The sequence below is a fragment of the Engystomops pustulosus genome, chromosome 6, assembly GCF_040894005.1.
Source record: "Engystomops pustulosus chromosome 6, aEngPut4.maternal, whole genome shotgun sequence".
Classification (NCBI taxonomy): Eukaryota; Metazoa; Chordata; class Amphibia; order Anura; family Leptodactylidae; genus Engystomops; species Engystomops pustulosus.
This window is the reverse complement of record NC_092416.1, coordinates 186436187-186452359: the sequence shown is the minus strand read 5'-3', so window position 1 is coordinate 186452359 and position 16173 is coordinate 186436187. Positions and strand designations below refer to the sequence as shown.

Below are 16173 nucleotides of genomic sequence, written 5' to 3'. Positions count from 1 at the left end.
GAGAGGGGTGTCTATACACTCATCATCACTGAGGAGAGGGGTGCCTATAGATTCGTCATCACTGGGGAGAAGGGTGCCTATAGACTCGTCATCACTGGGGAGAGGGGTGCCTATAGACTCATCATCACTGGAGAGAGGGGTGCCTATAGATCCATCATCACTGGAGAGAGGGGTGCCTATAGATTCATCATCACTGGAGAGAGGGGTGCCTATAGATTCGTCATCACTGGGGAGAAGGGTGCCTATAGACTCGTCATCACTGGGGAGAGGGGTGCCTATAGACTAGTCATCACTAGGGAGAGGGGTGTCTATAGACTCATCATCACTGGGGAGAGGGGTGTCTATAGACTAGTCATCACTAGGGAGAGGGGTGTCTATAGACTCGTCATCACTGGGGAGAGGGGTGTCTATAGACTCATCATCACTGGAGAGAGGGGTGCCTATAGATTCGTCATCACTGGGGAGAAGGGTGCCTATAGACTCGTCATCACTGGGGAGAGGGGTGTCTATAGACTCATCATCACTGGGGAGAGGGGTGTCTATAGACTCATCATCACTGGAGAGAGGGGTGCCTATAGATTCGTCATCACTAGGGAGAGGGGTGTCTATAGACTCGTCATCACTGGGGAGAGGGGTGTCTATAGACTCGTCATCACTGGGGAGAGGGGTGTCTATAGACTCGTCATCACTAGGGAGAGGGGTGTCTATAGACTCGTCATCACAAGGGAGAGGGGTGTCTATAGACTCGTCATCACTGGGGAGAGGGGTGTCTATAGACTCGTCATCACTGGAGAGAGGGGTGTCTATAGACTCGTCATCACTGGGGAGAGGGGTGTCTATAGACTCGTCATCACTAGGGAGAGGGGTGTCTATAGACTCGTCATCACAAGGGAGAGGGGTGTCTATAGACTCGTCATCACTGGGGAGAGGGGTGTCTATAGACTCGTCATCACTGGGGAGAGGGGTGTCTATACACTCATCATCACTGGGGAGAGGGGTGCCTATAGATTCGTCATCACTGGGGAGAGGGGTGTTTATAGACTCGTCATTACTGAGGAGAGGGGTGCCTATAGATCCATCATTACTGGGGAGGGGGTGCCTATAAATTCATCATCACTGAGGAGAGGGGTGCCTATAGATCCATCATTACTGGGGAGGGGGTGCCTATAGATTCATCATCACTGGGGAGAGGGGTGCCTATAAACTCATCATCACTGGGGAGAGGGGTGTCTATACACTCATCATTACTGGGGAGGGGGTGCCTATAGATCCATCATCACTGGGGAGAGGGGTGCCTATAGACTCATCATCACTGGGGAGAGGGGTGCCTATAGACTCATCATCACTGGGGAGAGGGGTGTCTATAGATCCATCATTACTGGGGAGGGGGTGCCTATAGACTCATAATCACTGGGGAGAGGGGTGCCTATAGATCCATCATCACTGGGGAGAGGGGTGTCTATAGACTCATCATCACTGGGGAGAGGGGTGCCTATAGACTCATCATCACTGGGGAGAGGGGTGTCTATAGACTCATCATCACTGGGGAGAGGGGTGCCTATAGACTCATCATCACTGGGGAGAGGGGTGTCTATAGACTCATCATCACTGGAGAGAGGGGTGTCTATAGACTCATCATCACTAGGGAGAGGGGTGCCTATAGACTCATCATCACTGGAGAGAGGGGTGTCTATAGACTCATCATCACTAGGGAGAGGGGTGCCTATAGACTCATCATCACTGAGGAGAGGGGTGTCTATAGACTCATCATCACTGGGGAGAGGGGTGTCTATAGACTCATCATCACTGGAGAGAGGGGTGTCTATAGACTCGTCATCACTAGGGAGAGGGGTGTCTATAGACTCATCATCACTGGGGAGAGGGGTGTCTATAGACTCATCATCACTGGAGAGAGGGGTGCCTATAGATTCATCATCACTGGGGAGAGGGGTGTCTATAGACTCATCATCACTAGGGAGAGGGGTGCCTATAGACTCATCATCACTGGAGAGAGGGGTGTCTATAGACTCATCATCACTAGGGAGAGGGGTGCCTATAGACTCATCATCACTGGAGAGAGGGGTGTCTATAGACTCATCATCACTAGGGAGAGGGGTGCCTATAGACTCATCATCACTGAGGAGAGGGGTGTCTATAGACTCGTCATCACTAGGGAGAGGGGTGTCTATAGACTCATCATCACTGGGGAGAGGGGTGTCTATAGACTCATCATCACTGGAGAGAGGGGTGTCTATAGACTCGTCATCACTAGGGAGAGGGGTGTCTATAGACTCATCATCACTGGGGAGAGGGGTGTCTATAGACTCGTCATCACTGGGGAGAGGGGTGTCTATAGACTCATAATCACTGAGGAGAGGGGTGTCTATAGACTCATCATCACTGGGGAGAGGGGTGTCTATAGACTCATCATCACTGGAGAGAGGGGTGCCTATAGACTCATCATCACTAGGGAGAGGGGTGTCTATAGACTCGTCATCACTGGGGAGAGGGGTGTCTATAGACTCATCATCACTGGAGAGAGGGGTGTCTATAGACTCATCATCACTAGGGAGAGGGGTGTCTATAGACTCGTCATCACTGGGGAGAGGGGTGCCTATAGACTCGTCATCACTGGGGAGAGGGGTGTCTATAGACTCATAATCACTGGGGAGAGGGGTGTCTATAGACTCGTCATCACTGGGGAGAGGGGTGTCTATAGACTCGTCATCACTGGGGAGAGGGGTGTCTATAGACTCATAATCACTGAGGAGAGGGGTGTCTATAGACTCATAATCACTGAGGAGAGGGGTGTCTATAGACTCGTCATCACTGGAGAGAGGGGTGTCTATAGACTCGTCATCACTGGGGAGAGGGGTGTCTATAGACTCGTCATCACTGGGGAGAGGGGTGCCTATAGATTCATCATCACTGGGGAGAGGGGTGTCTATAGACTCGTCATCACTGGAGAGAGGGGTGTCTATAGACTCGTCATCACTGGGGAGAGGGGTGCCTATAGATTCATCATCACTGGGGAGAGGGGTGACGGATAGGATATCATGTATAATTTACAGAGATTATGTGTACAGTACGAGTCACTAGTCTGTGATGTGTCCCTTTAAGGAGAGGGATTTGGCGCCAATTAGTGTCATGTGACCTGGAGGTGACGTCTTCTTCTCACATCTGCCTCCTCTGCCTCCTCCTGTAATCCCATTATCTCTATTCGGCCCCTGGATTAATGTTGCGTTTGGCGGCGGAGGAGAACGCGCGGCTGAATGGAAATCCTATCCGCCACTTCCTATAATCCCCATCATTCTTCTAGATTGTAAGCAGCCAATGACCTCGCGTCTAGACCGCGGCCTGGCGTTGCCTCTAGGTTACTTCTGAACAAGCCGTAAAACATTCGCCGACGCTGGAAGACAATGGAATTAGGAACAAGCTCAGCGCCGGCCCCGGATACACCAGATATATTACTAATGTGCAGGATACAAGAGCCGGGGGTGACACATCAGCCGGACACAGGGAGAGCAGGGAACAGGGTGTACTGTGCTGTATACAGGGGAGGAGTAGTACAGTACTGTGCTGTATACAGGGGAGGAGTAGTACAGTACTGTGCTGTATACAGGGGAGGAGGAGTACAGTACTGTGCTATATACAGGGGAGGAGGAGTACAGTACTGTGCTGTATACAGGGGAGGAGTAGTACAGTACTGTGCTGTATACAGGGGAGGAGTAGTACTGTGCTGTATACAGGGGAGGAGTAGTACTGTGCTGTATACAGGGGAGGAGGAGTACAGTACTGTGCTATATACAGGGGAGGAGGAGTACAGTACTGTGCTGTATACAGGGGAGGAGTAGTACAGTACTGTGCTATATACAGGATAGGAGGAGTAGTACAGTACTGTGCTGTATACAGGGGAGGAGTAGTACAGTACTGTGCTGTATACAGGGGAGGAGTAGTACAGTACTGTGCTGTATACAGGGGAGGAGTAGTACAGTACTGTGCTGTATACAGGGGAGGAGTAGTACAGTACTGTGCTGTATACAGGGGAGGAGTAGTACAGTACTGTGCTATATACAGGATAGGAGTAGTAGTACTGTGCTGTACCCATATATACAGGATAGGAGTAGTAGTACTGTGCTGTACCCATATATACAGGATAGGAGTAGTAGTACTGTGCTGTACCCATATATACAGGATAGGAGTAGTAGTACTATGCTGTGTCCATATATACAGGATAGGAGTAGTAGTACTGTACTGTACCTATATATACAGGGTAGGAGTAGTAGTACTGTGCTGTGCCCATATACACAGGATAGTTGTAGTAGTACTGTGCTGTGCCCATATATACACAATAGGAGTTGTAGTACTGTGCCCATATATACAGGATAGGAGTAGTAGTACTGTGCCCATATATACAGGATAGGAGTAGTAGTACTGTGCTGTGCCCATATATACAGAATAGGAGTAGTAGTACTGTGCTGTGCCCATATATACAGGATAGGAGTAGTAGTACTGTGCTGTGCCCATATATACAGGATAGGAGTAGTAGTACTGTGCTGTGCCCATATGTACAGGATAGGAGTAGTAGTACTGTGCTGTGCCCATATATACAGGATAGGAGTAGTAGTACTGTGCTGTGCCCATATATACAGGATAGGAGTAGTAGTACTGTGCTGTGCTGTGCCCATATATACAAGATAGGAGTAGTAGTACTGTGCTGTTCCCATAGTATATACAGGATAGGAGTAGTAGTACTGTGCTGTGCCATATATAGAGGATAGGAGTAGTAGTACTGTGCTGTGCCATATATAGAGGATAGGAGTAGTAGTACTGTGCTGTGCCCATATATAGAGGATAGGAGTAGTAGTACTGTGCTGTGCCATATATAGAGGATAGGAGTAGTAGTGCAGTGCTGTGCCCATATATACAGGATAAGAGCAGATACTGTTGCCCCCAGCATTCCTTTGTAGGACACATATATCCATGTGAAGTCGCTTTGCATTTGGTACAATGGGTCCTGGATATGTAAATGTGGAGTCCCCCTGGAATGGATGTCAGTCCTGCAGTGTGGGTCCATCATGTCCCCAGCATTGTCCTATGCTGCACACTATACACGTGGTGCCCTCATGGCTCTGGTAGGACCCTCAGATGTACAGACTGGGCTTTGTAGATGAGCGCTCAGTACCTGATCCTGGAACATGGCTCCTCCGAAGGCCCAAACCGCAGCAAAGACAAAGTACAGCTCATACAGCTCCTTGGGGCAGTCCGGGGGGGTGTTCTCTTTGGTCAGGAGACACTCCAGGAGATAACACAACATCTGCACCATGCTCTGCTCCGGGATCGGGATGATCTTCTTGAATCTGGTCAGTAGAAATATACAAATATATATATATTATACAAAATAATCAAATTCTAAAATCCTTTCAGAACTCTTGATAAGTGTATCCCATGCTCTGAGTGACAGCTCCAATAAGAAGCCTGTACTCAGAGCAGAAGCACAGCAGTGTGAGGATGTGCCCCCAGAGCACTAGGAAGTTACATTCCTGGAACATAAATCCATATTTCACAGTCCTGCTGCTACTACCAACATAAATAAAGGTCAGGTTACTAATCTCTCCAGAGACAATACCCGACACCGCAGAGAGATAAGAGCACAGCAGTGTGAGGACACACACACAGAAGCTATAACCATGGTATATAAATCCATATTTCACAGTTCTGCTGCTACTAACAACAAACACAAAGGTCTGATGACTCATCTCTAACATTGGGACACTAACACTGGCTGCACTTTTGCATCAGCTTTTCCCTTTAAGGACAATTAGATGTGATTATTTGCAGATTTCCGCAGCTTAGTATACAGGACCTTGTAAAGGCGACATTACAGGAGGAGATTTTGTAGGAGGAAACAATAATCAGATGTTTGGCTTCTCATCTCTGCACAGAAATGCGCTGGAGCCGTACTCGGCGTATGTCCGGTGACGCGCGCTGCGCTCCGAGAACAGGTGTCCGTGTTCACAGATCTGATTTATTGATACAAACTCCAAAGGCATGAAAAATGGGAAACGCGGCGGAGCCTGATGATTATTTCTCTTATGTGCACGTTCCCGCTGTGCCGAGGAATAAGAAAGAGAAGCTAATTAATCTGCATCCTGTTATCTGCAGCCTGAAGCCGCCCAGCGGCCATCACTCCCCCCCCCCCCCCCCCCGCACTTATACATGAGGAGGATGTGTCCCCCCACACTTATACATGAGGAGGATGTGTCCCCCCACACTTATACATGAGGAGGATGTGTCCCCCCACACTTATACATGAGGAGGATGTGTCCCCCCACACTTATACATGAGGAGGATGTGTCCCCCCACACTTATACATGAGGAGGATGTGTCCCCCCACACTTATACATGAGGAGGATGTGTCCCCCCACACTTATACATGAGGAGGATGTGTCCCCCCACACTTATACATGAGGAGGATGTGTCCCCCCGCACTTATACATGAGGAGGATGTGTCCCCCCCCACACTTATACATGAGGAGGATGTGTCCCCCCACACTTATACATGAGGAGGATGTGTCCCCCCCCACACTTATACATGAGGAGGATGTGTCCCCCCACACTTATACATGAGGAGGATGTGTCCCCCCCCACACTTATACATGAGGAGGATGTGTCCCCCCACACTTATACATGAGGAGGATGTGTCCCCCCGCACTTATACATGAGGAGGATGTGTCCCCCCGCACTTATACATGAGGAGGATGCTTCCCCCAACACTTATACATGAGGAGGATGTGTCCCCCCCCACACTTATACATGAGGAGGATGTGTCCCCCCACACTTATACATGAGGAGGATGTGTCCCCCCCCACACTTATACATGAGGAGGATGTGTCCCCCCACACTTATACATGAGGAGGATGTGTCCCCCCGCACTTATACATGAGGAGGATGTGTCCCCCCGCACTTATACATGAGGAGGATGTGTCCCCCCGCACTTATACATGAGGAGGATGTGTCCCCCCACACTTATACATGAGGAGGATGTGTCCCCCCACACTTATACATGAGGAGGATGTGTCCCCCCCACACTTATACATGAGGAGGATGTGTCCCCCCGCACTTATACATGAGGAGGATGTGTCCCCCCACACTTATACATGAGGAGGATGTGTGTCCCCGCACTTATACATGAGGAGGATGCTTCCCCCCGCACTTATACATGAGGAGGATGCTTCCCCCAACACTTATACATGAGGAGGATGTGTCCCCCCCCACACTTATACATGAGGGGGATGTGTCCCCCCACACTTATACATGAGGAGGATGTGTCCCCCCACACTTATACATGAGGAGGATGTGTCCCCCCACACTTATACATGAGGGGGATGTGTCCCCCCACACTTATACATGAGGGGGATGTGTCCCCCCACACACATACATGAGGGGGATGTGCAGAGGGACTAAAAGGAACAGGAAACCCTCTGTGTCTTGATCACTAGTGCAGATCATTGTCAATTCACCCACAGCCAGTAGAGAGCACCTGAGCGGCGCCCATGAAGGTGGCGGGGGGTGACAGTAGAAATTTGATTAAATATTATCACTCACAATGCACTGACAGAGGCAGGTGCCACCATACTGCAGCCGCTGTTATGTATTGTCCCTGGAGAGATGAGTAATCATACCTCACACTGCTGTGCTCTGTGCAGCCAGTGTTATGTATGGTCCCTGGAGAGATGTGTAATCAGACCTCACACTGCTATGCTCTGTGCTCTCTGCAGCCAGTGTTATGTACTGTCCCTGGAGAGATGTGTAATCAGACCTCACACTGCTGTGCTCTGTGCTCTCTGCAGCCAGTGTTATGTATTGTCCCTGGAGAGATGTGTAATCAGACCTCACACTGCTGTGCTCTGTGCTCTCTGCAGCCAGTGTTATGTATTGTCCCTGGAGAGATGTGTAATCAGACCTCACACTGCTGTGCTCTGTGCTCTCTGCAGCCAGTGTTATGTATTGTCCCTGGAGAGATGTGTAATCAGACCTCACACTGCTGTGCTCTGTGCTCTCTGCAGCCAGTGTTATGTATTGTCCCTGGAGAGATGTGTAATCAGACCTCACACTGCTGTGCTCTGTGCTCTCTGCAGCCTGTGTTATGTATTGTCCCTGGAGAGATGTGTAATCAGACCTCACACTGCTGTGCTATGTGCTCTCTGCAGCCAGTGTTATGTATTGTCCCTGGAGAGATGTGTAATCAGACCTCACACTGCTGTGCTCTGTGCTCTCTGCAGCCAGTGTTATGTATTGTCCCTGGAGAGATGTGTAATCAGACCTCACACTGCTGTGCTATGTGCTCTCTGCAGCCAGTGTTATGTATTGTCCCTGGAGAGATGTGTAATCAGACCTCACACTGCTGTGCTCTGTGCTCTCTGCAGCCAGTGTTATGTATTGTCCCTGGAGAGATATGTAATCAGACCTCACACTGCTGTGCTCTGTGCTCTCTGCAGCCAGTGTTATGTACTGTCCCTGGAGAGATGTGTAATCAGACCTCACACTGCTGTGCTCTGTGCTCTCTACAGCCAGTGTTATGTATTGTCCCTGGAGAGATGTGTAATCAGACCTCACACTGCTGTGCTCTGTGCTCTCTGTGGCCAGTGTTTTGCATTGTTACTGCAGAGATGTGTAATCAGACCTCACACTGCTGTGCTCTGTGCTCTCTGTGGCCAGTGTTTTGCATTGTTACTGCAGAGATATGTAAGTTGTGTGTTGTAAGTAGCAGCAGGGACAATACATGACATTGGCCTCAGTCTGCATAGTCACACGAGTAGCCAACACCTTGCCTATAGCACACTGAAATACTCTGCGCTGCGGGAGGGCACTTACCTTGTCCTGAGAGTGTCTAAGCACATGGGTAGGTACTTGTCAAACAGAATGGTCAGGTTGGCTCTCTCAGACTGGACCTCCCGCTTGTCTATCCAGCTGGTGACTGGGGGGTTCCAGCCCAGGTCTGCGGGGTTGATGTACAGGATTCCTGCAGGTGAGAGTTATAGTCATTGCAAATCTTAGGGCGGATTGGAGCGAGATTCCTGCACAGCGCACAGTGTATATATATATATATATATACTGATCCCCTGGCACTGCCCGAGACACGGAGCCGGACTTCTCTATAGAACTGCTGAGGGTCAGCAGGAAATGCTCCGCAGGACGGCCGATGGATCATCCTAATGTCTGCTGCGGGAGATCGTAGGATTTATCGATTGGGATCAATGGGAAATGAAACCTTCGGCACACGTCTAATAGACTTCATCAGCACAGTCTTCATTGTGCAATCTTACAGCTGAGAGTTTGTTACAATTGCATCCAGTGTGGACAATCCTCTATGTGGTAGATGGATTTTCCTCCACTGACACATTGTAGCGTTGTGTATCATGCTCACAACCAGTCATCTATGTGTTATATATGTGATACAACTGTACACGTGTGCAATCCTGCACGTGGCTTTACCTGCTCTGGAGACCGTGGCAGGCGTGGCCGTCCTCAGGTGGCTGATCTCAAACACCAGCCTCATGGTCGGATTCAGTGGGATTCGCTCATTACTGGCAAGGGTTAAAACCTAAGAGAGGAACAAAACAGGAGAACCCCCCCCATTAGAGCCGCATTGTATGCCCCCTCCATGCACAGCATCAACAACACTCAGGATTGCCTTTAAGCAAAGAAGACCCCGCCCCCGATGCACTAGACGTCTGATTGCACAAACATTAGTTTTGTGGCCACGTTAGTAGGTTTCAGCTCCAATCCAGCGCTAGTAATGCTTTGTTAGTCATTTTGGACCTAATAGACCCCCACACTTAAAACCTCCTATTATTATGGATCATTATTAATGTGCATATTCCAGAGCACATCAGTTCAGATACGAGCACCATCTATTTCCATGTGATAGTGGAGGCGGCTGGGTTGTGCGGTGCACATCCGGACTGTTCCCTTTCACGCACCTTATTATCATCCATGACTGTATTCAAGGACTCGATCCACATTGGATCAATATCTCCATCAAGCACTATCCACTTGGGTCCATCATGTGTAATGTTGGCCAGTTCACGCATGATTGAGGAAAACAGACCTACAACACATACAGAATATTAATGGCGGCCTCCGGGGTCAGACCGTCCTCTCCCCAATCTCATCTGCAGAACCTGGAGATAGAACTGGAAATCTCAGACCGTGTTTAATATCATGCAACCTTTATGTGTACCCAAAAATGTCACCATCGCTGCCATGTGCTCCCCTCTACTGTGCCATGTGCCCCTCTACTGTGCCATGTGCTCCCCTCTACTGTGCCATGTGCTCCCCTCTACTGTGCCATGTGCTCCCCTCTACTGTGCCATGTGTGGCCCTCTACTGTGCCATGTGTGGCCCTCTACCCTGCCATGTGTGGCCCTGTATGGTGCCATGAGTTCCCCTCTATGGTGCCATGTGTGGCCCTGTATGGTGCCATGAGTTCCCCTCTATGGTGCCATGAGTTCCCCTCTATGGTGCCATGAGTTCCCCTCTACGGTGCCGTGAGTTCCCCTCTATGGTGCCATGTATTCCCCTCTATGGTGCCATGAGTTCCCCTGTATGGTGCCATGTATTCCCCTGTATGGTGCCATGTATTCCCCTGTATGGTGCCATGTATTCCCCTGTATGGTGCCGTGAGTTCCCCTCTATGGTGCCATGTATTCCCCTCTATGGTCCCATGAGTTCCCCTGTATGGTGCCATGAGTTCCCCTGTATGGTGCAATGTATTCCCCTCTATGGTGCCATGAGTTCCCCTGTATGGTGCCATGAGTTCCCCTGTATGGTGCCATGAGTTCCCCTCTACAGTGCCATGTATTCCCCTCTATGGTGCCATGAGTTCCCCTGTATGGTGCCATGAGTTCCCCTGTATGGTGCCATGAGTTCCCCTGTATGGTGCCATGAGTTCCCCTGTATGGTGCCATGTATTCCCCTCTATGGTGCCATGAGTTCCCCTCTATGGTGCCATGAGTTCCCCTGTATGGTGCCATGAGTTCCCCTGTATGGTGCCATGTATTCCCCTCTATGGTGCCATGAGTTCCCCTCTATGGTGCCATGAGTTCACCTCTATGGTGCCATGAGTTCCCCTCTACGGTGCCGTGAGTTCCCCTCTACGGTGCCATGAGTTCCCCTCTATGGTGCCATGAGTTCCCCTCTATGGTGCCAGGAGTTCCCCTCTATGGTGCCATGAGTTCCCCTCTACGGTGCCGTGAGTTCCCCTCTACGGTGCCATGAGTTCCCCTCTACGGTGCCGTGAGTTCCCCTCTATGGTGCCATGAGTTCCGCTGTATGGTGCCCTGTATTCCGCCCAAAGGTGCCATGAGTTCCCCTCTATGGTGCCGTGTATTCCCCTGTATGGTGCCCTGTATTCCCCTGTATGGTGCCATGTATTCCCCTGTATGGTGCCATGTATTCCCCTGTATGGTGCCATGTATTCCCCTGTATGGTGCCATGTATTCCCCTGTATGGTGCCATGAGTTCCCCTCTATGGTGCCATGTATTCCCCTGTATGGTGCCATGAGTTCCCCTGTATGGTGCCATGTATTCCCCTCTATGGTGCCATGTATTCCCCTCTATGGTGCCATGAGTTCCCCTGTATGGTGCCATGTATTCCCCTGTATGGTGCCATGTATTCCCCTGTATGGTGCCATGAGTTCCCCTGTATGGTGCCATGTATTCCCCTGTATGGTGCCATGTATTCCCCTGTATGGTGCCATGAGTTCCCCTCTATGGTGCCATGTATTCCCCTGTATGGTGCCATGAGTTCCCCTGTATGGTGCCATGAGTTCCCCTGTATGGTGCCATGTTTTCCCCTCTACGGTGCCATGTTTTCCCCTTTACTGTACCATGTATTCCCCTCTACAGTGCATGTTCCAGTGATGTTCCAGCCATACATACATCCCCGGTCCTGTCTTTTCTGGTGTGTACTCGGCACTCACCGTCTTTCCACTCCCGTGTGGATGGATTTATAATGCCAAAAAGTTCATCATTGGTGACAGCTTTGGGGTTGAGGTCGGTCCACACAGGGCGCCTCTTCATGATCTGGTAGGTCTTGTTCAGGGATTTCAGCACCTGAGATTTCCCGGTTCCGGCATTTCCTACGATGAACACAGAATGACGAACGGCCAGTAACTCCTCCAGCTGGACGACCTACAGGGAGAAAGTGTCATCATACTGAGTCACTCCAAGGAAGGCACCTTATATATACAGTGTATATACTGGGGATCATTATACTGTACTGTGGTCACTGAGGGGGCATTATACTGTACTGTGATCACTGAGGGGGGCACTATACTGTACTGTGATCACTGAGGGGGGCACTATACTGTACTGTGGTCACTGAGGGGGGCACTATACTGTACTGTGGTCACTGAGGGGGGCATTATACTGTACTGTGGTCACTGAGGGGGGCATTATACTGTACTGTGGTCACTGAGGGGGGCACTATAATGTACTGTGGTCACTGAGGGGGGCACTATACTGTACTGTGATCACTGAGGGGGGCAGTATACTGTACTGTGGTCACTGAGGGGGGCACTATACTGTACTGTGATCACTGAGGGGGCACTATACTGTACTGTGGTCACTGAGGGGGGGCAGTATACTGTACTGTGGTCACTGAGGGGGGCACTATACTGTACTGTGATCACTGAGGGGAGCACTATACTGTACTGTGGTCACTGAGGGGGGCACTATACTGTACTGTGATCACTGAGGGGGGCACTATACTGTACTGTGATCACTGAGGGGGGCACTATACTGTACTGTGATCACTGACGGGGCACTAGGCTGTACTGTGGTCACTGAGGGGGGCACTATACTGTACTGTGGTCACTGAGGGGGGCATTATACTGTGCTGTGGTCACTGAGGGGGGCACTATACTGTACTGTGGTCACTGAGGGGGGCACTATACTGTACTGTGATCACTGACGGGGCACTAGGCTGTACTGTGGTCACTGAGGGGGGCACTATACTGTACTGTGGTCACTGAGGGGGGCACTATACTGTACTGTGATCACTGAGGGGGGCACTATACTGTACTGTGGTCACTGAGGGGGGTACTATACTGTACTGTGGTCACTGAGGGGGGCACTATAATGTACTGTGATCACTGAGGGGGGCACTATACTGTACTGTGGTCACTGAGGGGGGCACTATACTGTACTGTGGTCACTGAGGGGGCACTATACTGTACTGTGGTCACTGAGGGGGGCACTATACTGTACTGTGGTCACTGAGAGGACACTATACTGTACTGTGGTCACTGAGGGGGGCATTATACTGTGCTGTGGTCACTGAGGGGGGCACTATACTGTACTGTGGTCACTGAGGGGGGCACTATACTGTACTGTGATCACTGACGGGGCACTAGGCTGTACTGTGGTCACTGAGGGGGGCACTATACTGTACTGTGGTCACTGAGGGGGGCACTATACTGTACTGTGATCACTGAGGGGGGCACTATACTGTACTGTGGTCACTGAGGGGGGTACTATACTGTACTGTGGTCACTGAGGGGGGCACTATAATGTACTGTGATCACTGAGGGGGGCACTATACTGTACTGTGGTCACTGAGGGGGGCACTATACTGTACTGTGGTCACTGAGGGGGCACTATACTGTACTGTGGTCACTGAGGGGGGCACTATACTGTACTGTGGTCACTGAGAGGACACTATACTGTACTGTGGTCACTGAGGGGGGCACTATACTGTACTGTGGTCACTGAGGGGGCACTATACTGTACTGTGGTCACTGAGGGGGGCACTATACTGTACTGTGGTCACTGAGAGGACACTATACTGTACTGTGGTCACTGAGGGGGGCACTATAATGTACTGTGATCACTGAGGGGGGCACTATACTGTACTGTGGTCACTGAGGGGGGCACTATACTGTACTGTGGTCACTGAGGGGGGCACTATACTGTACTGTGATCACTGACGGGGCACTAGGCTGTACTGTGGTCACTGAGGGGGGCACTATACTGTACTGTGGTCACTGAGGGGGCACTATACTGTACTGTGGTCACTGAGGGGGGCACTATACTGTACTGTGGTCACTGAGGGGGCACTATACTGTACTGTGGTCACTGAGGGGGGCACTATACTGTACTGTGGTCACTGAGGGGGGCACTATACTGTACTGTGGTCACTGAGGGGGCACTATACTGTACTGTGGTCACTGAGGGGGCACTATACTGTACTGTGGTCACTGAGGGGGGCACTATACTGTACTGTGGTCACTGAGAGGACACTATACTGTACTGTGGTCACTGAGGGGGGCACTATAATGTACTGTGATCACTGAGGGGGGCACTATACTGTACTGTGGTCACTGAGGGGGGCACTATACTGTACTGTGGTCACTGAGGGGGGCACTATACTGTACTGTGATCACTGACGGGGCACTAGGCTGTACTGTGGTCACTGAGGGGGGCACTATACTGTACTGTGGTCACTGAGGGGGGCACTATAATGTACTGTGATCACTGAGGGGGGCACTATACTGTACTGTGGTCACTGAGGGGGGCACTATACTGTACTGTGCGGTCACTGAGGGGACACTATACTGTACTGTGGTCACTGAGGGGGGCACTATACTGTACTGTGGTCACTGAGGGGGCAGTATACTGTACTGTGATCACTGAGGGGAGCACTATACTGTACTGTGGTCACTGAGGGGGACATTATACTGTACTGTGATCACTGAGGGGGGCATTAAACTGTACTGTGATCACTGAGGGGGGAACTATAATGTACTGTGCTGTCACTGAGGGGGGCACTATACTGTACTGTGGTCACTGAGGGGGGCACTATACTGTACTGTGGTCACTGAGGGGGGCACTATACTGTATTGTGATCACTGAGAGGGCACTAGGCTGTACTGTGGTCACTGAGGGGGGCACTATACTGTACTGTGATCACTGAGGGGGGCACTACACTGTACTGTGGTCACTGAGGGGGGCACTATACTGTACTGTGCTGTCACTGAGGGGACACTATACTGTACTGTGGTCACTGAGGGGGGCACTATACTCTACAGTGATCATTGAGGGGAGCACTATACTGTACTGTGGTCACTGAGGGGGGCACTATAATGTACTGTGATCACTGAGGGGGGTACTATACTGTACTGTGATCACTGAGAGGGGCACTATACTGTACTGTGGTCACTGAGGGGGGCACTATACTGTACTGTGCTGTCACTGAGGGGACACTATACTGTACTGTGGTCACTGAGGGCGGCACTATACTGTACTGTGATCACTGAGGGGGGCACTATACTGTACTGTGGTCACTGAGGGGGGCACTATACTGTACTGTGGTCACTGAGGGGGGCACTATACTGTACTGTGATCACTGAGGGGGCACTAGGCTGTACTGTGGTCACTGAGGGGGGCACTATACTGTACTGTGGTCACTGAGGGGGGGCACTATACTGTACTGTGATCACTGAGGGGGGTACTATACTGTACTGTGATCACTGAGAGGGGCACTATACTGTACTGTGATCACTGAGGGGGCACTATACTGTACTGTGGTCACTGAGGGCGGCACTATACTGTACTGTGATCACTGAGGGGGGCACTATACTGTACTGTGGTCACTGAGGGGGGCACTATAATGTACTGTGATCACTGAGGGGGGCACTATACTGTACTGTGGTCACTGAGGGGGGCACTATACTGTACTGTGGTCACTGAGGGGGGCACTATAATGTACTGTGATCACTGAGGGGGGCACTATAATGTACTGTGATCACTGAGGGGGGTACTATACTGTACTGTGATCACTGAGAGGGGCACTATACTGTATTGTGGTCACTGAGGGGACACTATACTGTACTGTGATCACTGAGGGGGGCACTATACTGTACTGTGATCACTGAGAGGGGCACTATACTGTATTGTGGTCACTGAGGGGACACTATACTGTACTGTGATCACTGAGGGGGGCACTATACTGTACTGTGATCACTGAGAGGGGCACTATACTGTATTGTGGTCACTGAGGGGGGCACTATACTGTACTGTGGTCACTGAGGGGGGCACTATACTGTACTGTCACTGCGGGGACACTATACTGTACTGTGGTCACTGAGGGGGGCAGTATACTTTACT

The 16173-nt window shown here is 50.7% G+C and overlaps 1 protein-coding gene across 1 annotated transcript in view; it reads right to left on the bottom strand.

Moving 5' to 3' along the window:
* DNAH9 (dynein axonemal heavy chain 9) overlaps positions 1-16173 on the bottom strand; it is a 233304-nt gene that overhangs the window by 108359 nt on the left and 108772 nt on the right. The window contains exons 31-35 of the mRNA XM_072113597.1: positions 11988-12198; positions 9987-10114; positions 9499-9607; positions 8878-9025; positions 5186-5360 (exon numbers count right to left, since the gene is read on the bottom strand). Coding sequence (XP_071969698.1) covers positions 5186-5360; positions 8878-9025; positions 9499-9607; positions 9987-10114; positions 11988-12198 — 771 coding nt within the window. The remainder of the gene's footprint in view (positions 1-5185; positions 5361-8877; positions 9026-9498; positions 9608-9986; positions 10115-11987; positions 12199-16173) is intronic.